Genomic DNA, 25,335 nt, shown 5'->3' on the forward strand with positions numbered 1-25,335 from the left:
TACTTTTTAACTGGATCTTTGTTGTATTGTGGTTAAGAAGTGTCCATTTGGTTTATTAAGGTGGACATGGATATTATTTGAATTGGCATATTCTTTTGCTGGTCTTCTTAATAATAGACAAACTGATGAGGTGTTCAGCTGTGGTTTTTTATCCCATTGGCTAAAGGTTGGAGGTTCGATTTCTAACATTCTGCCATGTTGTTTGTATTTTGAGGGGTAAAAAAAAAGAAATTAGGAGTTAAAAAAAAATTCTAAGGTCTTGTTTGGTGGTGCTGTTTTATTGTTTGAAACCTCAAATTATATTATAACTAGACATGATTGTTTAGTTTGTAATGCATCTCAGCTCGAACATGAATGATAATTTCACAAAAAAAGCAAAGAAGAAAAAAAAGTTGCTTTTAAGATTTTGATTTTGATTTTGATTTTTTGCCAAACAAATCTCTTCGATTGAAAGAATTCAAGTTATTCGGCAATATTTGTGATAATATCTGTTATATGTACTTCAAAATTTTAATAATATTTTATTTATTTCTGAAGGACTAAAATATTTTTTGTTGATTTTAACAAATTTTTTAGATGTTCCTATTTCTCCTTGGATTTGCTAATGAGATCGGATTTTAGGAAGGTATATCGGTAATTTTAGGATAAATTTAAAAATTTTGATTAGTAGTAAAGAGTAAATAAGCAAATGCCTCATTTTTATTATAGTAAAATTTTATTTTTTAAAGGAAAAAAAAGAAAGAAAGAAAGAAAGAAAGAAAAAGAACAAGGCCTCTCTTGAGTTATTCCTTATTTCGACTTAGGGATGATGCAAACGGGGGCGGATTCAAGGCCGGGAGGGTTCCTCCACCTCCTGCTTCATTTCTTGTCGGGGTGGGGTGGATTTGGGTTGGGTTATTTTTTAGTTTATTTTTGGTTCCCACTTATCGTCTCATTTGGGGCGGATCAGGGCGGGAGCGGATTTTTGACAGATTTTTGACGGATCGGGACGGATTGAAGAAAGAAAAGGGTCTTCCGCCTCCCGCTTCATTTACTCGGCGAATTCGGAGCGAGTTATATTTTTCGATATTTTATATTCCCACGCTGTGCAGATCGGGGCGGGAGCTCCACTAACCCGGATCCATTTGCATCCCTATTTCGACTATATAAAGGAATAAAAGATACGTGTCAAAAAGAAATAATAATAAAGTCTAAATTAGTGATTTTTCGACCTTATATTCTCTTACAACACGTAACTCTTGTGATATTAATAATTAATATTTACCAAGGATTTTAGTATCCTATGATCTTCTATAAATACGATAGGATTTTAGGGTTACAATGAACTCATACGAGTAAAAAATAGCAGTAGAAAGATACCAATGTTAGAAATATTTATTTAGATTATTCAATGTATAAGGAAAAAGTCCTTTCTCGAAAATACATGAACTTAAGTTTCTATTTTCTTCAGTGATGATCAAATGGCTTGTGTATAACAATGCAATGTTTAAAGAAACAAAAAGAATGCAAATATAAAGATGTTACGTTTAATGTCTTTGGAGGGCTACATATGGTGAAGTTTCTATCCAAAACATATAAAATTTTTGAAAGGGTAAATTACAGCACTGGTCCTCAAACTAATGTTAATTGGATTTAGCCCTTATATTGTTATTAATTGGTTTTATTGCTTAGTCCTAGAGTAAAGATGACCCGGCGTTCTCGTCATCGGTTAATAACAATATAAGTCCTGATATTATTATAAAGATGATAAAAATAATAGAATTTGATTTCCACTTGTCTAGTTCGAAAACTAAGTACAAAAAATTGAAGTTTTGTAACTTGAAAACCATTGAAGGAATTTGTCCATTAGAAAATATACATGTAGGTAGCTACTCAACTTCACATCTACTGTTTCTTCCGTGCAAGAGAAAGAAACCCTTAGGCTTAATTACACTGCAATTTATAATTTTTTTTATTTTTATCATCTTTTTTTTTTTTTTTTTTTTTTTTTTTTTTTTTTTTTTTCCAATGACACTAGTAGACTATTTTTTTCCCGATCCCTATCCTATAAATAATAAACATATAATTTTAGATGAAATTTGTTAAAAAAGTATTGGTTGAAAGTGGCAAAGCACATACGCAGCTCATTTTGATACAAAAATAGAAAAATGCATAAAAATAAAAGAAATAGTAAAAATAATTTGATAGAAATTTTCAACGGGTAAAAAAAAAAAAATTAACTAGTGTCTCTTAATAAAATTATTAAGGAAAAATTTCAAATATCACCTTTGTAGTTTCACACTTTCTCACTTTAGTACCCTGTGGTTTAAAGTGTATCAATTTAGTGCCCTGTGATTTTATTTTTATCTTTTTATTATCAATTTCACTAATTTTTTTTGTTAAATTAATGACAAAATTAAAACTTAATGGTATTAAAGTGAATATTTGATAAACCTAGGTGGAATATCTGAAATTTTTTTGTATATAATTTAATGAAATATTAAGAGAGAAGCTGGCGAAAAGATAAAAATGAAACCACAGGACACTAACTTGATACACTTTAAACCATAGCGTATACCCAATTATTAAATTTCGTCTAAAATAACCGATTTGTTAGAAATAATATACTAATGGGCAAAAAGAAAATATTTTACTAATATCTCTAAAAAACAAAATTGTGCAAGGTAGAAAAAAAAAATCTAAAATGTAGTGTAGAGATTGATAAAATTTAATAATGCACAACATCTTTGAAAAAAAAAAAGAAATATAGCAAATAAAAATAATATTAAAGTACAATATAATATTAATATAATGTAATTAATATATATTTTTTTGTGTACTTACACCAGAATGTTGGAGGACATATATATATTTGGAAGAGAAGGTTCTTCTTAGGAAATAGAAAGGTTGTGGGTCACCAAACAGACTTAAGAAAATGAGGAAGGGGCTAATTAATCTAGGCATGGCTTTGGTTGTTAGTTGTTACTCATGCTGCCTTTGTGTCATTATATCAACACATGAGGAAGGTCCTTCATGCCAAGTTCCTTAATTTGCTAGAGCTCCCACCTCTCTCTCTCTCTCTCTCTCTCTCTCTCTCTCTACATGCCATGGAAATCAATAGTGGAGAGGAGATTGAGCTGTCATTGGCTAACGCAGCAAACACAGTGGCCATAGCTAGGGAGACTAGTGTAGAGATTGACATTGAGGAGGACCGTTCATGGTCACCAAAAAATGGCCCACTTCCTATTTTTGTCAAGGTCTCTCTCTCTCTCTCTCTCTCTCTCTCTCTCTCTCTCTCTCTTTCTCTCTTTAGTATTTTGTAGCTTTACGTTGTGAGTATACTTTAAACCAATAACATATATTAATTTCACACTGAACCCCATATCCTTTTTTTTATTTTATATATAAATGTAAATTCTAAATATAAATTCTATGTGGTTGGATACATGAACTTCTATACTCAGGCATGCAATTCTTGGTGAGTTTATAAAATGAGATTTTCTTTTTTTTGAGAAAGGTAGCATGCTACTGCTTCATTCATTTAGGGGATGTACTGGGCTACAAACTGAGACAACCAGACCTCAGGGAAAAAAAACTAGTTAACACAAAAGTGGTCCCATTGCTCCCTGAGAGAGTGGATCTTGGCCAACAAATAACCCGGTGAGTGCTTAGTATCCTGAAAAATACGGCAATTCTGTTCCAACCAGATGACCCACCACGTAGTGACGACCGTCGCTAGCTCCCTCCTCTCTAGCGAATCGCCTTTAATTTTGTTATCGTCCCACAACCAGCTTATAGACGAACAAAGGGTGAGGTACCGTTTGTTTGGAAGCAAGACCTCCAGCAAAGGTTTAGCACTAAGGCAGCTACCGAAAGGGTGATCCATTGTCTCCGACGATGACAAGCAGAAGACACAGTTCTCCCCGTCACTCCATCCCTTTTCTAAGAGGTTGTCCATTGTGGGCACCTTTTGTTTCATGACTAACCACATAAAGATCTTTACTTTCGGCGGGAATCTAACCTTCTATAAGTGATTTACGCTTCTAATTCATACCCCGCCATCTTGTAAGAATTTATAAAGTGATTTGACTGAGAACATATTAGATCCATCCTATCTCTACCTAATCTTGTCCTTTTTGTTGAGCATTGGGATCTCAAGGATCAACTCTTTAAGCTTCAAGATTAGTTCCCTGTCCTAGTGAGAAGAAGGCGAGAAGCCGGATAGGATCTTACTCCACTTCCATTCGTTCCTTCTCTAATACTCTGTCACCCTGAGGTTCTTACTTGCCACTTGATCATATATTCGAGGGAATGAGGTTCATAAGGGCACTTGGCCATTCCAGATGTCTGTCCAAAAGCTAACTGTTTGCTCGTTGCCAACTGAAAAGGACACCACACTTAAAAATATTCTTGATTTTTAAAATGCTCCTCCATGCTCCTCCACCATAAGGAGTGTGGTCTGAAGGACACCTTCTTTTAGCGGTTTCCTCCTAGTGTAATAAGTGCCCTCAATTAAAGGGCTCCATTGGTGATTGCTATCTGATAAAAACCTCCACCACCATTTAGATAGTAAGGCTAAGTTCATGTTCTCTAGGCCCATGACCCTAGCCCTCCCTCTTTTTTGCTTCTACAAATCTCCTTCCACCTAACCAGACAGAGACCACCCGCTATAATTCCTCCTCCATGCCAGAGAAAATCCTCCGTAGTGCTTCTATTCACCTAATAACCTATTTAGGCGCCCTAAAAATTGAGAAATAATAAAGAGGCAAGCTCACAAGTACCGAGTTGATAAGCACCAACCTTCGTCCACGAGACAAGAGTTTAGCTTGCCACCCTTCAATCTGTTTCTCTACTTTACCGATTACAGGCCACCAATCCTTCATTCGCAACCTGCCGTTTGTAAAAGGGAGTCCTAGGTATCAAATCTGGAAAGATCCCAGCCTACATCCCAAAATCGCGGCGAGTCTCTCACCTAGTTGTTTGTTTCCCCCTAGGTAGAAAAGTTCAGACTTATTATGGTTGATCTTCAACCTAGATGCCCACTCAAACAGTTGCCAAATAAAAAGGAGATTTGTAATATGCTTTCCTTAGCTTCCTAGAAGAAGATCGTATCATCGGCATGTAAGTTATGAGGAGCCCTAGGATCTATCTAGATAGTATCAAACACCTAGAGGGGGGTGAATAGGTGTATAGGCCAAAAACCACAAATCTCAATGTGATAAAAATTATATGCGAAAATTAAAAATTACGTCGAGATTTATGTGGAAAAACTTTAACTTGGAATAAAAAATCCACGGGACCAATACGCGAAAAAATAATTCACTAAGAGAAAAGATTATAAGTTGATTATCGACTCCACAGACTCGACTTTTCTCAACCTCCTATGAATCTCGCACAATCCTCCGGGTTGTCCACGCCCTCACGCTCGAATCTACGAACGCCTCGCACACGTCCGAATCCACGAACGCCACTCGAATCCACGAGCACACGATTCGAATCCTCGAACCGCCTTCGATCACACCAACTCCACGACGCCGTACATGAAGAATATCATGCTTATGGTGATCCTTTGCTTAGAGTATCGATGAAGAACCAGAGAATAATCTCTAAGCGAAACTTAGATCAATTCGACATATAGATATTAAATTTTAATATCTCGAATTGACCTAAAAGAGGTTAATTTGTGGAAAATAGGTTTAGAACGAAAACCTAGCCTCTAGGGTTTCTCAAACATATATTCTTGTGATGTTCTATCAATTAGAGAACCCGAATAGCTTATTTATAGACCTTAGAATTAATTAGAGTCGAATTAGAAAGATTAAGAAATTTTACATTGCTTACCGATACTGCATCAAGTTGGTACGGGTACCAAAAGACGAAACAAAAAATTCCTTAAGCTGAGTACAAGTACCAGGCCAATGCAGTACTGGAACCAGCCGCAGTACCGATACCAGGCCAATGCAGCACCGGTACTCAATGCAATTTCCAGAATTGCATCTTCTCGGGTTTCAAAAGTATCAAAACCACTTTCTAATCCATAAATCATTTGATTACATGATTCTAATGTCACAAATAAGTATGAATCACCATAACATAATTCAAAACCTTACCTTAGCATCGTGATTCACACCATGAGATGTTTCTGAATTTCCTTGAAGTCTTGGATTCTTCAAGCTTCGACAATCCACACCGAACCTTGCAAGACTCCGACTCAAATCACGAAACTTGCCAACACACAATACTTAACACGGCGTACTAAATGATGGCTACCTTAGAGGTCTTGGTGGGTCCGGCACTTCTTAGCATGCCATTTCTCATCGCTCTTTCCGTCAATCTTGCCAACCCTTTTACCACCAGCAAGAAGAGGTATAGGAAAAGTGGATCGCCTTGCCGCAGGCTCCTTTTAGCTTTTATCCAATTTGTCGGTGCTCTGTTAACTAATACTGCTACTTTCGCATTGGAAATACATTGGTCTATTCATCCGCACCATTTATTGTTTGATCCTAACCACTTTATGACCTATTTTAGAAAGTCCCATATCACTCTGTCATACACTTTCTCAAAATCAGCTTTGATTTCGACACTTTCCACACCTAATTGCGAGCACCAACTAACAATCTCATTAGCAGTATCAAAGGAGTCCAGAATGAACCGCCCTTTAAGGAAAGTGGACTGGGTTGGGGAGATGATATCCTGTTGGAAAATCTTTCTAATCTTTTAGTAAAATTTTCTTTAAAAGCAATTCAAAAGTTTAACTTTAGTTTTAGAAAAATTCCTAAAAAAATTAAATAATAAATACTGTAGAGAAAAGGATTAGAAAAGGCTTGTGGATCGAGGCATGCAGGTTGGGAACATGGTGGACTCCATGTAAGGTTAGGGTCTTCCCGGAGGTCAGCTTCAAGTCCACTCGACCTGTCCTTCGCACGTGAGAAGAGGCTGCATTCCCCATGTTCACGATCCTCCACATGAGTCCTGATAGGTGGAAAAGCACGAACGATCAGAACAAGCATGAACATTAGCTCTAGTATCTATCCACCAATCAGAAGAACTATAGGCAAGATTAACTTCATGTAAACTAGATCCTAACCTGATAGTGAAATCAGATGGGTCAGACCCAGCAGTCAGCATATTCATCTGGCACTTAGGTGGAGCTCTCTTCTTCTTCTTTAGGACGGAAGGTCGAGTCATGCGGAAGTAGAAATCTTTCGCAAAGTGGTTCGTCTTCCCACATACAAAGCAACCAGAGTTGTCTCCACTTTTCTCAGGTTTGGATTTCTTAAAGTTTGGGTTGAACTTCCTATGGTGGAAAGACTTCTTCTTAAAGTTCATATTAGGCTGGAAGTTTCTACTCTTATTTTTGGGATGCTCTACTAGGTTGGCTTGAGTTGTAGGTTCACTGGACTTTTTATCCCTAGCTTGGTTTGACTCTTCTATCCTAATGGATTTTAGAACATAATTCAGGAATAGCTATTTCTGATTGTAGTTAAGATCATTTGTATGGTGCGACCAAGAGCGTGGCAACTTATCTATAAGGGCGACAACTAAGAAACTCTCATCAAGATCTACACTACTAGATCTAAGCGGCTCAACTATATACTCAAAATCATGAAGCTGATCAGACATAAACTTATTATCGACCAACTTAAATTTAATTAGATTTGATGCCTAATATCTCTTTTGGGTAGAATCAACCCGACCATACTTATTTTCTAAGGATGTCCAAAGTTCTTAGCTGTTTTAGCACTACAGTAGATGTCATACAATTTGTCAGATAGGGTACTAAGAATCCAGTTTAAACAGTGATAGTTGATCATGTTAGGGTCAACAGGAGGTACAGTTTTAGGTGTAGATGTAGTAGCAGTTTTAGTGGAGGGAGGAGTGGATCCAGACTAGGCTTGGCTTCGTGTAACCGGTCTGTTTACTGCAGTCTGGATTGCACCTTCAGGTGTAGATCCATTGGTATTCTCAGCAGAATCTAAGATAGCAGAAACCAGCTCAAGTGTGGTGAGCCAGAATCTCATTTGGTTTTGCCACCTCTTAAAATTACGACCATCAAAAGTGAAAGGTTTCACCAAATCCTCAATCATGAAAAGTCTGTTCACAAATAATCCTACTGTAATATCACAAGACTGTTTTGAATTTCAAAAGAATAATAGTAAGATATTCTACGTTTTATTCAGGGAGATTACAAAATATATATACTGAAAAATAAATATACTACGAATTATCAGTGCAGTAACTATAGTATATATATGTTCAGGACTATAGCAATGTTAACCACAATATATATATATATATATATATATATATATATATATATATATATATATATATATGTGAAAAGAAAAAATTTATTTACTATAGTAAAAGAAACAAAAAGATTAGAAAGCTCAGTGAAAATCAGCGCAAAATATCAATGGCGAGAAAATGGAAGAAGACGAGGTAGATATTAGGGTTTTTGCTCTCAAGTAAGCCCATGTTCAGGTTGAACTCATGCAACCTCCTTCAATTTATATCCAAGGCAAAGATCTTGTTTCAACGTGTCAATTCCATGTAGCGCAAAATAAGCCTACGAGTTCATAATATACGGATACGGGTTAGGGCTCCTAAAAGATAAAGATAAAAAAAATAAAAATAAAAATAAAATAAAATAAACCGAATGCCTGGACCGCGCGCACCGCCACCCGGCCTGGCTCGGCTTGTGCTTGTGCTCATGCCGTGTGTGCGTGTGTTTAATTCAGAGCATAACTCTCATATTTTTTTTCCAGCAATTAACTTGAGAAGGAAGGAATATATAAATAACAATAATATACTTTTAGTTTCCAATGTGAGACTAATCTTCACATGTGGCAACCTTAGTATGGTCTCCCAGGCAAAGCAGATGGAATATTGGGTTTTCTAGGAAGCCCATGAAGTTTTAAATCACCAAAAAACACAATAAATTCTAACATATACTTCATAACTCCTAGTCTATTTGCGAGCACCTTTGAAATGATTTTTTGTGGCCTGCCAATGAGGCTAATCGGCCTGAAATCACCTGCCGATTTAGCCTCTTCTTTTTTAGGAATGAGATAGATAAAAGAATAGTCCATAGGTCCTATGTCTAGGGTGCCATCGAAAAGGTCCTGAAAAATACTGAGAAGATCGCCTTTGATTATCTTCCAGAACCTCTGATAGAGCCTCAAATTAAACCCGTCTGGTCTAGGCGCCTTATCATTACCTAACTGAAAAGTGGTTTTCTTGATCTCTTCCAAGGAGAAAGGGGAGGTGAGATGCTCAGCACTCAGTAGAGTACTTCCCCTGAAAAGGTAGCTCTAATCTCCCAACAACGCACTACCAGTGGTGTATGGGGCGAGAACATTTGTGAACTTGTTGTAAAAATACTCTTTTTTTTCCCCCTCACTGTAAAGATTCCTGCCTTCGTCTTCAACCACGCTTATGGTATTCTTGCGTCTCCTTCCATTCGCCCATGCGTGAAAAGAAATTTGTGTTACCATCACCTTCTTTTAACTACTTTTGCTTAGCGCGAGTTTTCCATAAAGTTTTCTCATCCGCCACTATCTGCAAAAGCTGTTTCTTGAGCAGGCTTCGGTTCTCAAGATGTTGGTGGGTCAAGCGTTGGCGTTCCTCCAATTGATCCAGCTGCTGGATCTCTTTTGAGATAGATTTCTTTGATTTTGAGACGCTGTAGTAACTCGTGGAACACTATTTTTTAATTCTCTTGCGACAATGTCTGATCTTAGCTACGAAGGTAAGGATGCTAGCCCTTTTGCTCGATACCACCTTCCACCATGTGGGTATAAGATTGTGGAAATCTTCACGTGCAAGCCGGAACTCTTCGAATTTGAACATTCCACTATTCAATTTATTGCTAGTGGAGGGCAGAATCGGTGTGTGATCAGATGTAATTCTTGGAATAGCCAGAACTTTGGTCAGCGGAAAAGATTGATCCTATTCAGTAGAGATTAGGAAACAATCTAGCTTGGCTAGGGTGGGGCAACTTTGCATATTAGACCATGTGATGTTTTGTTTGCCCATAGGTAGATCAATCATCTGCAAGCCATAAGCCATTTAGGAGGTCTGTGAGCATGGTCATAAGTTGTCCACACCAGCTTCTACCCCTTCTCTTCTGTTGATTCCTAGCTAGTAAGATTGAAATCTCCGCACATCACCCACAGGCCGTTGCAGACACCTTTAAGCGTGGCTAGTTTCTCACAAAACTCCTTTCCATCCCATGAAGGTGGGCCGTTGACGTTTGTAACATAGAATTGCGAACCACTGGTGCAGTGATTTAGTCGGATAGTAAGGAAAAATTTGCTCATTAATACTTCACTACACAAGAAGAATTTAGAGCTCCAGCAAGTGACTCTGCCACCTAACATTCTCCTTGCTTTAATAAAATGGCATTTATCAAAAAAAGTTCTGGCAAACGAGTTGAGGAATGAGCGAAAGACATCTCCAACTTTAGATTCTTGAAAATATAAAACAGACCTCTTAAACTTAGAAACCACAGACTTGACTAGACACCTTTTTCGCGGATCATTTAGACTCTTAACATTCCAACTACATGTTTGAAACATGATAACAAAAGCAGACCACCTACGTCAGAGCCAAGCCCAAGCTGCATACTCTATGAGGTTGTGCTCAGGAACTCCTTGAAATTGCATGCCTCGTTGTCGCTAAGGATAATCTTGCACTTAGCAATTTTCTTCTTAATCTTATTAATGGTTGAGGCACAAAAACCATTGGTCATTTTGATAATCATCTCCTGAGGATTCTTACACAGCACGACTTGAATTCCAAGTTTGTCCCCTCCTTTAATTGCAGTTTACATGCTTTCGCTCTTATAAGTGAGTGCTCACTCTGATGCGTGGCCAGTCGAACACTTTTTCTGGGCGACAAGGAAGCATTTCCACTAGTTCCCTCATGGTCGCTGCAAGTGATCGTCTTTTCCCTCTGAATATCATTTTTAGAGCACGTCAAACTCACGTGCAATATATCAAGGAGCCCGCCTTCTATCCCCCCATTAGTGCCAGCGGTGTTACTACATGCCTCCACTGTCACCTTGTCGTCCCCATAAAGCTCCAAGTAGTTTTCCCTCCAATCGCTAGGACCCTAGTGTTCAGTGCTGACGTCGACCTATAGGTCTAGACGGAATCAAGTCTCCTCAGTAGGGAGAGGTAGGGCCCTACGAAAGGAGAACGCTAAATCAAAGACTCGGAGAGTCAAAGGCCCACTATAGATTATAATCTGCGAACTGAAGGCTACTGGAACGCCCGATTGGGCCCACAGAGAAGGCAAAGGATCCAGAAATCCAACATAATTATAGGCTGGGCGGGCAGGAGTAAGGGCCCGAAACCCATCCAGATGGTTAAACAACCTGCCCACAGAACTGAGCTAGCTGGAAAAGTGTAATGTGCAGGGGGACTCGACACCCTTTCCCTCTGCCCTAGAAGTTTCACCGCATAGAAGACTGGAGGACCCGTTAGCACCTCTCTCATCATCTCTGGCTCGCATATGATCACCTTCGGTGTCGTCCCGACCCACACAATGCTTATATTTCCTGTCATTGCAAGGATATACACATAGCAGCCGAAGAAAGTATTTTGAAAATAGAAAGAAAGATGAAAATGTTGAGCTGCATGTGTGGAAGGTGAACGGTGCCGGAGACTACGGGGGTGGTAGGGAGCAGGGCAGCAACGGGAAGAGACTCAAAAGAGAATCTACAGCCTCCTCAGCAATCGAGAGCTAACTACCAAGGACTAGAGTAGCTTGGCGATTGACACCTTAGTTTCTCGTACTTGGCTTGGAGTTAGCAGCAAGGTTCCAAAAATTGAAGAAAAAGCTACAGAGGGGAGGAAGAATGATTTCACCTCACATGATAGGCATTCTGGAGAAAGCTCTAAAACCACAGGGACAAAAAGTAAAAGACAAACCTCAAGGTCTCTTGGGCAGAGCACCGGGGAGATTCCATAGCCCCGTGTCATTTCTTTGATGGCGATCTCCCCTCAACTCACATCGGTTTTTATAGAACTCCTCTTGAGTAGTGCCCCTAATTGGAGAGGAGTTCTAGGGGGTCTAGGGATATCCCCACTTCTACTCAGGAGAGAAATGTGGTGTCTTCTGTCAAGACGGAGATTCCTCGATAGAGGTCCTATAAAAAAGCCCTTCTCAGCCACACTCCACGCCTCAAAAGACCAGCCTATTCTCCCAATTTGAGACATCCGAGGTATCTTCTCCCCCACCGCTTCTCCTTCAAGGGGAGATGTTTTAGGTGTCTTGCTAAAGACCATTAAGTTCGAGAGTGCAGAGACCCTCTCTGGTGCTCTTTGTGCCTCAGGCTCGGGCATTCTGCGTGCTTTTGCAGTGCTTGCAATGACTTGATTCAGGGGAAGATACAGAGGGCTTGTGGATTTCGGCCTACTTTGATCAAAGGTGTTTGTTCCACTAATCGAAGGATTCCATTCTCGTCAACAGATTTGCCGGAATGCTGTCCTTGCGAATGTAGTGGAACCAGCTAGACTGGGTCACTGCCCACAGGAAACGGTAGTGAGCAATCACGCCAATCGTTATGGCGGGCTCTCCGACCATTTTCACGTTGCCTATCACCGTGAGAGGGACTTTGCGATTCTTTTGTCTAAGTGGGTACAACTGGACACGTTTATTTATATAGAGGACATTAGATTCCAGCACTGCCAACTTCGATGCTACGATTAGAACTCCTACGGCACGAGACGTTCCCAGATTACATATAAAGCATGAATCAAGCTCGCAAACTTGTTGTTTGGGTGTTGGTCAGAATACAGAGTTGCATCCATTATTAGCGATTTCGGCAGATACCTTCGAGATGACGACGAGAGCCTCGACATGCTAGATCTCACGGGCTTTCGTTGTCAGATCACCGTTGATAACCTAGTGGACATTCCTGAAAATTTGGCAATAACTTTGGGGGATATCATCCTTTCTATCGCTGTTCTACTGGAGAGATCAGCCCTTTTTGGAGGTGATGATCGTGGCATCCCTTCATCGAGAGTGACCCGAACGAAGGGGGCGATCAAACGGATCCCCTTGGCCGAAATATTGCGAGGGTCAACTTTCAAGGTGGGGAAGCAAGGGCACACAATTCCACAGAAAGGGACACGACCAGAGACACCTAGAACTCGTCGGAGTTGAGAGACAGATGGCGTAATAGCTCCACTAGAATCTCAGGAGATGAGCACCATCCCTGCTACTCCGGCTAGGCACGAGGCGGCTGCGGAAGGTGTATCACAGCTTTGTCCGCTGGTTGGAAACCCATCTTATAGGGTGCAGGAGCGAAGCACTCTTCAGGAGAAATAGAACTCGACTTGATGGTCCGATGGTCTCCTCGAGAACCACGGAGCTACTCTTTCTGGTAAAATTTCAAATGGGGACTTGAGGCTAGACCTTACAAGGCTGGCTTGTAAGGGGAAAGAGCAGTTTGCACTCTTGGGGAGAGTGGAGGTAGAGGAGGAGGAAGTCCCTGTAGTAGTGGAAGCAGGACGCCGCCTGGATTTTCGAGCAGGGAGGGGCGTTAGAGGACCTCGCGAGGGGCGTCTCGTCGAGCGGGTGACGATATAGAATGAGATCTTCAATAAAGAGAAAAGAATATAAAAATAAAAATAAAAGAAACTATGCTTTTGTCTTTTCTTGCAAAACATATGGCTTGTCTGTATAGAGTACAAGTAATTCTTGATAAACTCGCGTAGTGCATTGTATGGAATTTGTGTTTGTAAAAAAAAGAAGATAACCATACTAAAGTTACTAGACCAACTATTCTCATTCTGAAAGTAGATTTTTTTTCTTCTTTCTCTAAATGCACTTGCATTGTCTTTCTACTATTTATCATTTTATGCATTAATCCCGCACTTACCAAGAATAAATTACAAAAACCTGAATATAATATAACTGAACAAATTTGTTTATCAACTATTAACCAATAGATTATTAATTTACGACGAAAGTAGGTTTTCTAACACCGTTCATTTTACTTCACAACTTGCCTTTTCCAGATATTCTGTATTGAAATCGGTATTTGCACTCATACTGATTATGTAACTCAGAATTTAAAATTCTAAAATAAAATAACATGAAAAAGAGATATTAAAGGAAAAAGATAACTAAACTAATAGTTTATTAATAAAAAATCTAAAAATACTTCTCGACCCTGGGGATAGGTTTTTAATCCACAGGCCTCAATATATAGACCTCCAAACAATGTATAAATTCTAATCTAAATATAACTCCAAATCCTAATAACAATGAAATAAAAGATTTAAATTTATCTCTAACTATATTTTGAAATTAACTTTTGGATTACTTATTATTCTAACATTGTGCACATAGTATGAACTTAATTAACCTCATTTATGTGCTAAATAATCAAATAGTACTTCCCATGCGCTTCTAACTTTACAATGATATAACTAAGTGCATGCTAATTATTTCCACTTCAACTGAATTAAGTTATTAGGACAGGGACTAATGTATTTTTGTAACTAAAATGTCTAGGTAATAAATCATTGGCCAAGGTGAATAACTAGAGGAGAATTATGCAAAGAATTTACTCAATAATTTTGAAGAGCACATTACACTTCCCCTAACTATGCTACTAATAGGGATGCAAACGGGGCGGATCTGGGGGCGGGAGCCCCGGCCCCCCTCCCGCCCCGAATCCATGACGGATTAAAAAATACATTCCATAATCCGCCCCGCCTCGTAACCTGCCTCCCGCCGGCACCCCGAATCCACCTCGCCAACTAATATTTTTTTATAAAATTATAATATTATTAATATTTTATAAATTATAAATTAATAATTTTTAATAATATTATATATATAATTTAACAATATCAATTATAAAAATCAAAAATATCAATCGCAATTCAAAACAAAATTCAAAAGTTTCAAATACATTAGAAATGAAAGTACTAACTTATTTGTATTTTTAACTTGTTTTGTAAATACATTATTTTTTAGAAATATTTTTTTAAAATATAAATAATTCTCAGGACGGATTCGGGGCAGGTCAAAATTTCTCCCGTTTCCTGCCCGGAATCCGTCTTGAATCGTAAAATTTACCCCGTTTTCCGCCCCCAATCCGTTTATTTTCTTCCATTTACTGCCCCCGTCGGGACGGACCGGGGCGGGAGCTCCACCAACCCGGATCCGTTTGCATCCCTAGCTCCTAATCAGTGAGAAAGTTTCATATTTTTAACTTATTTATGCCTGATCAATGCATGCCTTCCTGATTTGTGTATTGCCTACGCACAAAGTGTAAAGTGTTACAACTGACACGACTGAAGTATATATCTATGCATTTGTCTCGCAATTAGCAAGTTTATACTCAAGTAATAATCTTGCTAATTCCAGAAAATACAGTAAACTTTGAGACAAATAGTAATTTCAATTAAATTGAGTTATTTTAGAATAACATATATAGTTTCGGCCTCCCAGGGAATAAGTTGTCCCTCCCTTTAGCTTTATACAATGATCGACTAATATTTACCTATAAATTAAATTAGTACATTTATTACTCTTCTGATGTCAAACAAAAAAAATGAGATCGATCGACTTGCTCTAGCCTGAGATTCCAGTATGGAGGGACTCGAGATTTTTTAGAATAAATTGAATTTGTTCTTGGTAATTATACCAACAAGCCGGCAAAAAAATTGGGTTAATTTCATACATATCTAAGTAAAGATATCGAATAGCAAACATATCCCGACAAATAATAAGTTATCAGATTTGTCTCTCTAAAAGTTCCAACACGTTTATATTTGTCCTTCTGATTTGTTATTGTTGGCGGCCGAAAGTCCCGACCCTTGACCCGGTCAAGAATCCTCCTCGGGAAGAGTGTCGGGAATGATGAGCGGCCGCGGATGGTGACCCTCGAAGTTTGCGCCCACGACGGATCAAGCGATTCGGCCGATGAGGGATCGAATCAGCCGGGTTCGAAAACCTTCACAGTAAATTCACTTCGGTGGGATGAGCCGAATGAAGAGGGGAAGCCCAGAATTCGACTGGGAGATGAGCCGAATGGCTAAACAACTCGAGATCTGATCGGCGAGAAGAGCCGAAAATGACTTTCTATTGAATATACGTACAAGAACAGGGGAGTGATGTCCGTAGGGCAGACAGACTCCAAGTAAAAGAACAGGGGAGTGATGCCCGTAGGGCAGACAGACTCCAAGTATGCTAAGTTACGAGAGCTACTCCTATGAAAAGCGGTAAATGTAGAAAAAAAAGATGCAGGCAAATAAAGGTGGTCTTTTGTGCGCAGGGGCGAAGACCCTTATTGCAGGCTTCAAAGTTACTATTTATAGCCCACATTATTAGTTGGTTGAAAGTAGTTGGGGGGAGTGGTTGTAACCATGATCGTGGAAGTTATACTAACTCCCCATGGAAGTTATGCTAACTCCTCATAGAAGTTACGCCCCAATCTTCAACCGTTCCCGCCTTCTTGTCCTTCAGGCGCCTTATTGCCGACTCCTGGTGTACCACGTGTCCTTATTGGCTCATACGTGGGTTAGGTCGGCTCAATTTTGGTATCAACAATGCCCCCCCAATAGTCTTTCGAATAAACATTCGGATGACTATTGGTGCCAAATCGACTGTTCAAAAGCACAGCCGAGACCCAAGCTTTAGTTTCGCTGGTCTTGGTCGGCTTTAGGAAAACGACGTTTTATCATCCCAGCCACATATATCTCGGCTTCATCAGCCGATTCTTTACTTTTATTCGATTAGTTCGGCTCTTCTTGAACCGAATATTTTTCTATCCAGAAATTCTTCTTAAAGAAAGTGGCTATATCTCGGCTTTATCAGCCGATTCTTCACTTTCACTCGATTGGCTCGGCTCTTCTTGAACCGACTGTTCTTCTAGCAAGGATTTCTCCTTGCCTTTGCTTTGATTTTTATATCGGCTCCATTGCAGCCGATCGTCCTCACTTTTCTTCTGAAATTGCTCGTATTGGGCAACTCGAACACCTAGATCAAATAGGTTAGAAAAATACTTATCTTCAAAATGGTCTTTTATCTTAAAATGCAGACCATTTAACGCCATTTTGGCGAACTCTGATTCCGGCATTCTCATAAAGCACCGGGTTTTGGCTACTTTGAAACGATCCAAATACTCTTCGACCGTTTCACCTGACATTTGTCGGTATAAAGCCAAGTCGGCGACCGATAATTGTGGCTCCGATCTATAGAATCGCTCATGAAATTTTCTTTCCAATTCGTCCCAATCTTGGACGGAATTGGCTGATAAACTTGTATACCAAGTAAACGCCGTTTTAGTTAACGACGTGTTAAATAATCGAAGTTTCAAAAATGAGTCAGCGGCCGCTTCTCTACATTGGGCCGTGAACCGGGCTATATGCTCGACCGTATTCTCGGTCTCATCGCCCGAGAACTTGTCGAACTTCGGCATTTTCCAGTTTGCCGGATACGGATGCTCTGTATCTATATTTGCTGGATACGGGGATCGAAAAACAGGCCGCATAGCCGGCCTGGCCCCTACTCCGAAGGTATTCCGAATGACTTCCTCAATCTGAGCATACAGCGGAGCTTGTGCTTGAGCCGAATTTGGCCCTTGAGGAACTCCAGAATTCTGTATTGCAGGGTTCGCTCCTTGCATATCATTAGGGGCCTGCCCCCCAGCTCTAGCCCCTACATTTTGGGGCTGGTATGCTGCCATCGGCGGAGGTGGTGGCAATCCCCATGTAATTTCCGGCTGTTGACCGGTATTGACGACGGCCGGTCTGTAAGCCGCTTGGAATGGTGCCCCCTGGTATTGGGGCTGTCCATTTACCGGTGTCGCAGGATTTTGCAACACTGGTGTCATCATAGGCCTTTGTAAGCCTGTCATTGGTTGCTCATTTCGAGTCAATAATTGCCCTATTCGTGCAATATTTTCATTATAGGCCGTGATAGCGGCCAGCACCGCGTCTAGTCGAGCGGTACTTTGATGGATATTTTGATCTAAAGTTTGCAGGACTCGGCTCATCTGGCCGAGTGCCTGAGTTAGACTCGGCTCTTGATGAGCCGACTGTCCACTAGTTTCTCCTTCAACTGGCAAAACTGCTTGACATTCGCCAGCATTGTCTGAATCACTAGGTTGATCACTTTCAGAATTTCTAGGAACAACCCTATTACGTAGATCATCATCCATAATTTATATAAAATATAAATTTACTTAAAAATGTGTCCCACCGGGCGTGCCAAAAATTTTTTGGCGGCTGAAAGTCCCGACCCTTGACCCGGTCAAGAATCCTTCTCGGGAAGAGCGTCGGGAATGATGAGCGGCCGCGGATGGTGACCCTCGAAGTTTGCGCCCACGACAGATCAAGCGATTCGACCGATGAGGGATTGAATCAGCAGGGTTCGAAAACCTCCACAGTAAATTCGATTCGGCGGGATGAGCCGAATGAAGAGGGGAAGCCCAGAATTCGACTGGGAGATGAGCCGAATGACTAAACAACTCGAGATCTGATCGGCGAGAAAAGCCGAAAATGACTTTCTATTGAATAGACGTACAAGAACAGGGGAGTGATGCCCGTAGGGCAGAGAGACTCCAAGTAAAAGAACAGGGGAGTGATGCCCGTAGGGCAGACAGACTCCAAGTATGCTAAGTTACGAGAGCTACTCCTATGAAAAGCGGTAAATGCAGGAAAGAAAGATGCAGGAAAATAAAGGTGGTCTTTTGTGCGCAGGGGCGAAGACCCTTATTGCAGGCTTCAAAGTTACTATTTATAGCCCACATTATTAGTTGGTTGAAAGTAGTTGGGGGGAGTGGTTGTAACCATGATCGTGGAAGTTATACTAACTCCTCATGGAAGTTACGCCCCAATCTTCAACCGTTCCCGCCTTCTTGTCCTTCAGGCGCCTTATTGCCGACTCCTGGTGTACCACGTGTTTTTATTGGCTCATACGTGGATTAGGTCGGCTCAATTTTGGTATCAACAGTTATCATTAGTTTACTGTTTGTTTTTAATAATTAGTAAGTGAAATGATAATTTTGTCATTGCATATTTGTTCCTTCAAACGCGCTAGTGGTGTGGTTAGGACCGAGCAAATATGCCCTCTCAAAACACCCCAACAATCAATTTCTTTCTCTATTAAAATCCATCCAACCTTGCATTATCGACACCACTTCTCAATCTTGTCGTGCTCCTTCTTTCCTTCACCTATCTCCCTCACCTCCAACACTTATGTCCTCTTCTCCATTGCTGGTGAAAGTTTCACAAGAGGGCTTCGCAGGACGACAGAAAACTTCATCTTCGAGCAGCTTCCTCTTCGTCTTACCTTTCGACCCTCCAGATTGCCCAGGGCCATTAGTTAGTTAATGAAGATTGTAAGAGAATAAAGAATTTGAAAAATTGTCTTATGTCCTCTCTCGGAGGTGTTAGTTATTTATATTGTAATACATTAGTTTAAATTACAATAGAATCAATTCAAATTTTGTAAATTCTCAAGTTGTTACAACAACTTGCTTAACCACTAGGATGACTTGGAATTGTTATAACATATCTCCTCAATAGAAATTATATATAAAAGAGATAAAAGCACATTTTACATTCGTGACTAACTATCGTTAAGTACCCATGATTAACCAATATTTTCTGATGGAGGCTAATAGTTGGGATATATACGCAACAATATTACACTTTGGAAGGACAAATATAATAACTGAAGCTTTTTACTGATATATTTACTATTCGATATTTTTATAGGGACACATATAAAACTGACCCAAAGCTTAATGCCACCTAACTTTATCCCCAAGCCAAACTCTGCCTAACTTTTCTTTTTATGCAGTTTGAGGATGTGGAGTATAAAGTCAAAGTCATTCCAAAGAATCCAATAAAAGCTGCAATGGTGAGTACAATTTCTAAGTTGAGGATGGAACAAGGGAGGAGTCACAAGCAAATCTTAAAGGGCATAACAGGAAGTGTGGGTCCTGGTGAGATCTTAGCCCTAATGGGGCCCTCTGGAAGTGGCAAGACAACCCTGTTGAAGATACTTGGTGGGAGACTTGGTGGTGACATCAAAGGGCACATTAGTTACAATGATACACCTTACACTCCCTCCCTTAAAAGGAGGTAAAACAAAGGGTAAAATGTATGGTTAGTCCATGTACTATTCTGATATTGCAACTTGGTCCTTAAACTTTTCAGTTACATTTGCTGTAAAATGACCATTCTTATCATATTCGAAGTAACTGAAATAATGACGGTATTTACAGAAAGAATAAATTAGTTTATGTTATAAGAAAACTTGGAAATTTTTTTTTTCTTTTTTTGTTCTATGATAATCTGAATGGAATTCAAAACTCTGTAAAGTTCAGAGACTAAAGTGTTTAAGTTCAACGGTGTGGGGCCGATTTGCAATATCGGACAGTACAGAGACTTTCCATTAACTTTACATGAAAATTTACATGAAAACAAATGATCTCTCTCTCTCTCTCTCACACACACACACACACACACACACACATTGAACATACATTTCTTTTTACAGCAATCTTTTCTTTTCCTTCTACAGGATTGGATTTGTGACCCAGGATGATGTTCTCTTTCCTCAACTGACAGTGGAGGAGACCCTTGTCTTTGCAGCATTGCTAAGGCTTCCCACCAATATGCCTAAACAGCAAAAACTTTCAAGAGTTGATACTATTATAAAGGATCTAAATCTAGAAAGGTTAGTCTTTCTAGAATTAGTGGAAACCTACTGCTGGAGTTCATTAAGCATCTTTAGTAAATCAATTGGGTTTTCACAATTTCATGAACTCCAATTTGAGAAGTCCCACAATGTGATCTTTAAAGTGATTTATGCTCAATCTATGCCTCAATAACCTCTGCAAACAAATAGAAAAAAAAAGAACTAAACTTCTATATTTTCACTAAGTGCTTCAATTGTTTTAGTATATACAAGTGCTACTCAAAGAAATACCTCCTACTAATATGTTCATTTGGAACAATTACATAGATCAACAAATATTCGATGATTTCGTTGCATTGTAGATGTCGGCAAACCAAAGTAGGTGGGGGATTTGTAAAGGGCATATCAGGAGGGGAGAGAAAAAGAACAAGCATAGGTTACGAAATCCTCGTAGACCCATCATTGCTGTTGCTTGATGAGCCCACATCTGGCTTAGACTCTACTTGTGCAAGCAAGCTCTTGATGATTCTTCAAGGCCTTGCAAAGGTATTATTCTTCTTGTTTCTATTCTTGCAACATGTGATTTTCATTAATGCAAACTATTTACGCAAAAATATATGAACTCCCCCAATTATAGGCCATTCTCCACTCTTTTCTTTTTCTTTTTAAGTTAATGTGCGAGTTAGCATGTCGTTTGATTTAAAAAATCCCTCCAAAAGTTTCTTTTGCTGCATTAGAGATTATTCTATCAACAGAGTTACTGAGTACCATAGATTGTTAAGTTCCCTCCATATTTTCTGAAATCAAACAACATGCAATTTGAGGCAAAGTATCGGGATCTGTTTCCAAATGGCATACATATTGGTTAATTGGTGTCCATGCGGTTTACTAATTATGTATGATTGATGCAATTTTAAAGAGGTTGTGATATTTTGGGGTGTAGACCGGAAGAACGATTGCTGTCACGATTCACCAGCCATCGAGCAGAATGTTCTACATGTTTGACAAACTCCTACTTATCTCAGAAGGCCTTCCTATTTACCATGGAAAGGTTAGGGAGTCCATGCAGTACTTCTCAACTTTAGGATTTGTTCCTGAGATAGCAATGAGCCCTGCTGAGTTTTTGCTGGATTTGGCATCTGGGCATGTCGAAGATATTAACATTCCTGCAACTCTGAGAGGATCTCCAAATCCAGAAGAATTTGGGATGCAAGTAATCAAGGTAAGTCTCTCAGACAATTGAAAAAAAGGTTAGGTTGCAGAATAAAACATGCTATACGCTTCGCGATTTCATTTTGCGCCCTAAAATATTCAAGCCTAATACTTACCCCTGAAATAACAAGATTTTCATTCCATTTGCATTCTTTGTCAGTGTTGATTAAGCAATATCTATGGCTTTGCTCATAGGTTAAAGGGGGTCAAATGTAGGTTCTAAATTTTCATGCACAATGTGATTTTGTTCCGAAATTTATACGGCACTTCTTGAATTTTACCGAAAAAAGAAATTTAAATGATATTATTTGTAATCCGCTACATTTTCCTTTCTAAAAGTATTGTCAATAAATTTGAGCTGGTGTTTTATAGAAGCACATAGTATTATATAATTTCTTTGGTCAATATATGTAATGCTTAAGCAAGAGTGAATCTTAGTTATTCTTATTATATAAACTCTCAATCTCGATTTTTTTTCCTGTTATTGGTGCCCTAGTTTCTTCAGTGGAAGTACAAGAGTGAGATTGAACCTAAAAATAAAGAAGTGAATAATCAAGCAAGTAAAGCACCTGGAGATCTCAGATTAGCAATTCAGATAAAAAAGGATTGGACTATGAATTGGATTGAGCAATTTGTTATACTGTCAAAGCGAACATTTAGAGAGAGAAGCAGGGACTACCTCGACAAGTTGAGGCTTGCTCAGGCAGTTGGTGTGGCAATTCTACTAGGCCTTCTTTGGTGGAAATCTAAAATAGGAACTGAGGCTCAGCTAAGGGATCAGGTCATGCTCTCATTGATAATATCAGTCTTATTCATCCTATTTCTAATGGTTAGGTTAATTTGACATGAAAGTATTTCGAAAACTATATTGCAAACGTACGGTATTATGTGTGACTTTTTAGGGGTTCATTACAAATTTAGTCCTTGTCGGATAGAGTTCTCTTTCGTTATTGTTTCAATTTTAACAATTTAGCTGCAGAGTTTCATCCTGCTTATATAACTGCGAACACCAACATCACTATCAAACTATAACGACAATGATGATATAACATATTTACAGAAATGGTTTAATTCTTAAGAGCAACAAAGTTTAGTGTCCAAATTATCAATATTGGAAGTTTGCGGATGCAACTAAAGTTAGGAGCAACTTTAAGCACTAAATTTTTATTGTATTTTTCTTCGACTAAAGGTATCATGTAAATCTGAAAACTTTTCTTCTCAATGTACATAGATTGGCTTGATCTTCTATATTTGTATATTCTGGACATCATCTTCATTATTCGGAGCCGCTTATGTGTTCCCGTTCGAGAAGCTGTATTTGGTTAAAGAAAGGAAAGTTGATATGTACCGACTTAGCGTATATTATGCAAGTAGTACTCTGTGTGACATGGTAGCGCACATATTCTATCCAATCATCTTCATGCTCATTCTGTATTTCATGGCGGATTTGAGAAGAACAGTGCCTTGCTTTTTCTTAACGGTGTTTGCAGTTCTGTTGATTGTCATCACAAGTCAGGTCAGCCAATTTAATTTAGTTTGATTTCGTCAAATTGGATGGTCAATTTTTGATTTTTTTTTCCTGCTATCGTGATCTAATGTCTCTTAAACCTTGATGCAAATGAAATATATCTATATTAGAAACCTATTGGTTCATTGTGGTTTGAATTGGAGTTTTAACATAAAATTACCGAAAGAAATTTGTTTCAGCAGTGGAATGCAGATTAGTGTTCTGAATTTGTTCTCGTTGTCTTTGTTGGAAACTTTATTGCTAGTAAAGAGGCAAGCTAGACAATTGTAAATAACAAAAGGTGAAAATTTTGCTTATCATTTCATCAGGCTATGCGCCCTTTACTTACATTTTATACAGTTCTAGTAAAATTGGAGTTAGTTGTTATCCTACAATAAGAATTTGTTTCGTGTGAACTAATCGATGACAAAGCACTTATCAAATGATTAGAAATTCTAGTAAATATACATATCCTTCTATAGGGTACAGGGGAGCTACTTGGAGCAGCAATTCTGAGTGTAAAAAAAGCTGGTTTTATGGCATCTTTGGTGCTCATGTTATTTCTCCTCACAGGAGGATACTATGTTCAGGTACAACATGGTAATTACTTTGCTCAGTTGTTTTTTTCCTCTTTTTCTGGTAAGAAGTCGAAAATTGGCCATTTTGATTAATCTTGGAATAGTTAAATAAACTATGTATCTTAGATTTCTGTCTATAAATTTTTTTCTTAGGCTTCTTTAACTAAAACTATGGAATGCAACTCATGGATGGTCCCCCAACTTTCAAAGGATAGCGATTTGGTTCTATTCTTTCACTTGAATGGTTTTTGTCCTTGAGATGTTTTAACTGACCTAATTTCTTCCATGAATGAGATTGTCATGCCCTAGGACACATCAAAATCCTGCTTGAGCGTGTGTGAAGACCCGCAAAATGGATAGATATTTTTTTTTCTTGCCCGCATGAAGCGGTAACATATAACAATCTGTACATTGCACACAAGATTATGAACAATAATGGCATCAAAGTTAAGACTAATTTGCTATTTTAAACTTTTATTGGTAACCTACATTCTTTAAACAAATCCTTTATCAAAATGAAATATCAATTTCTATCTCCAAAGTGGTATTAAGTCCAATGTTACATTCCACAAAATGGTCTACTAGGGATAAATGTCTGCATATAATTTGTGATGCCTTTGCCGCGGTTACCTATCCCCCTATTACAAGATGGCTCTGAAAGAAAACATCAACAAAGGGCGTGAGAACTTATTTATGTTTTCATTGAGAACAACCACCGATAGTGACAATATGCACTCACTCGGTCCAAAGGAGGCATAATAGGAAAGAAATAACTGAGATACATAACATCTAGTAATAGGGAAAATAAACTACTAGTATGGTGCCACTATTATTTCTCAATAATGTTATGACGTTTACCAACAGCATGATCAATTTGACTATTACCCATGCGTCAAGTCCTCATTAAGGAATCGCTAGTGGCATACCCAATTATCATTGACCGACAAAAGTTCGGTCCTAGCATGCTCAATCTAGGCTTGTGGGGAGTACGTACACTTCATGCACTTTGGCCATCTCTTGGTGTCACGCCCGGGCCCCAGCGGAAGCCTATCCGGTACGTGCACAGACCCGCCATATACCCAGAGTATACAAGGCGTCTACAATGAACATGTTAGAAACAATAAAAGGAAGTAAAAACATCTAATAGAATATCAGAGCATTTGACATATACTACTTTCTAAAAGCAAGTAGAAAAGAAAGTAAAACAACTAATATAAATATCTCCCAAATAACAGTACATCCTGTAGCCGAAAAGGACACTAAGTACATATAGTGGTCTCTATATACATCCAGCCAAATACACCTCTCCGACTAATAAAAGGAAAGGTAACCACCTAGTAGAACGCCGAGCAATGCCTAACTAGACGTGACCCCCTTGCCGCG

General features: G+C 39.0%; 1 protein-coding gene across 1 annotated transcript in view; it reads left to right on the forward strand.

The window, feature by feature from the left end:
• The window catches only part of LOC109725237 (ABC transporter G family member 26), a 28,090-nt gene continuing 5,841 nt past the window's right edge, over positions 3,087 to 25,335 (forward strand). Inside the window, exons 1-8 of the mRNA XM_020254343.1 lie at positions 3,087 to 3,236; positions 19,813 to 20,096; positions 20,539 to 20,694; positions 21,018 to 21,201; positions 21,599 to 21,868; positions 22,364 to 22,648; positions 23,099 to 23,383; positions 23,857 to 23,964. Of these exons, the coding sequence (XP_020109932.1) occupies positions 3,087 to 3,236; positions 19,813 to 20,096; positions 20,539 to 20,694; positions 21,018 to 21,201; positions 21,599 to 21,868; positions 22,364 to 22,648; positions 23,099 to 23,383; positions 23,857 to 23,964 (1,722 nt within the window). The remainder of the gene's footprint in view (positions 3,237 to 19,812; positions 20,097 to 20,538; positions 20,695 to 21,017; positions 21,202 to 21,598; positions 21,869 to 22,363; positions 22,649 to 23,098; positions 23,384 to 23,856; positions 23,965 to 25,335) is intronic.

This window comes from Ananas comosus, linkage group 19, assembly GCF_001540865.1.
Source record: "Ananas comosus cultivar F153 linkage group 19, ASM154086v1, whole genome shotgun sequence".
Taxonomy (NCBI): domain Eukaryota; kingdom Viridiplantae; phylum Streptophyta; class Magnoliopsida; order Poales; family Bromeliaceae; genus Ananas; species Ananas comosus.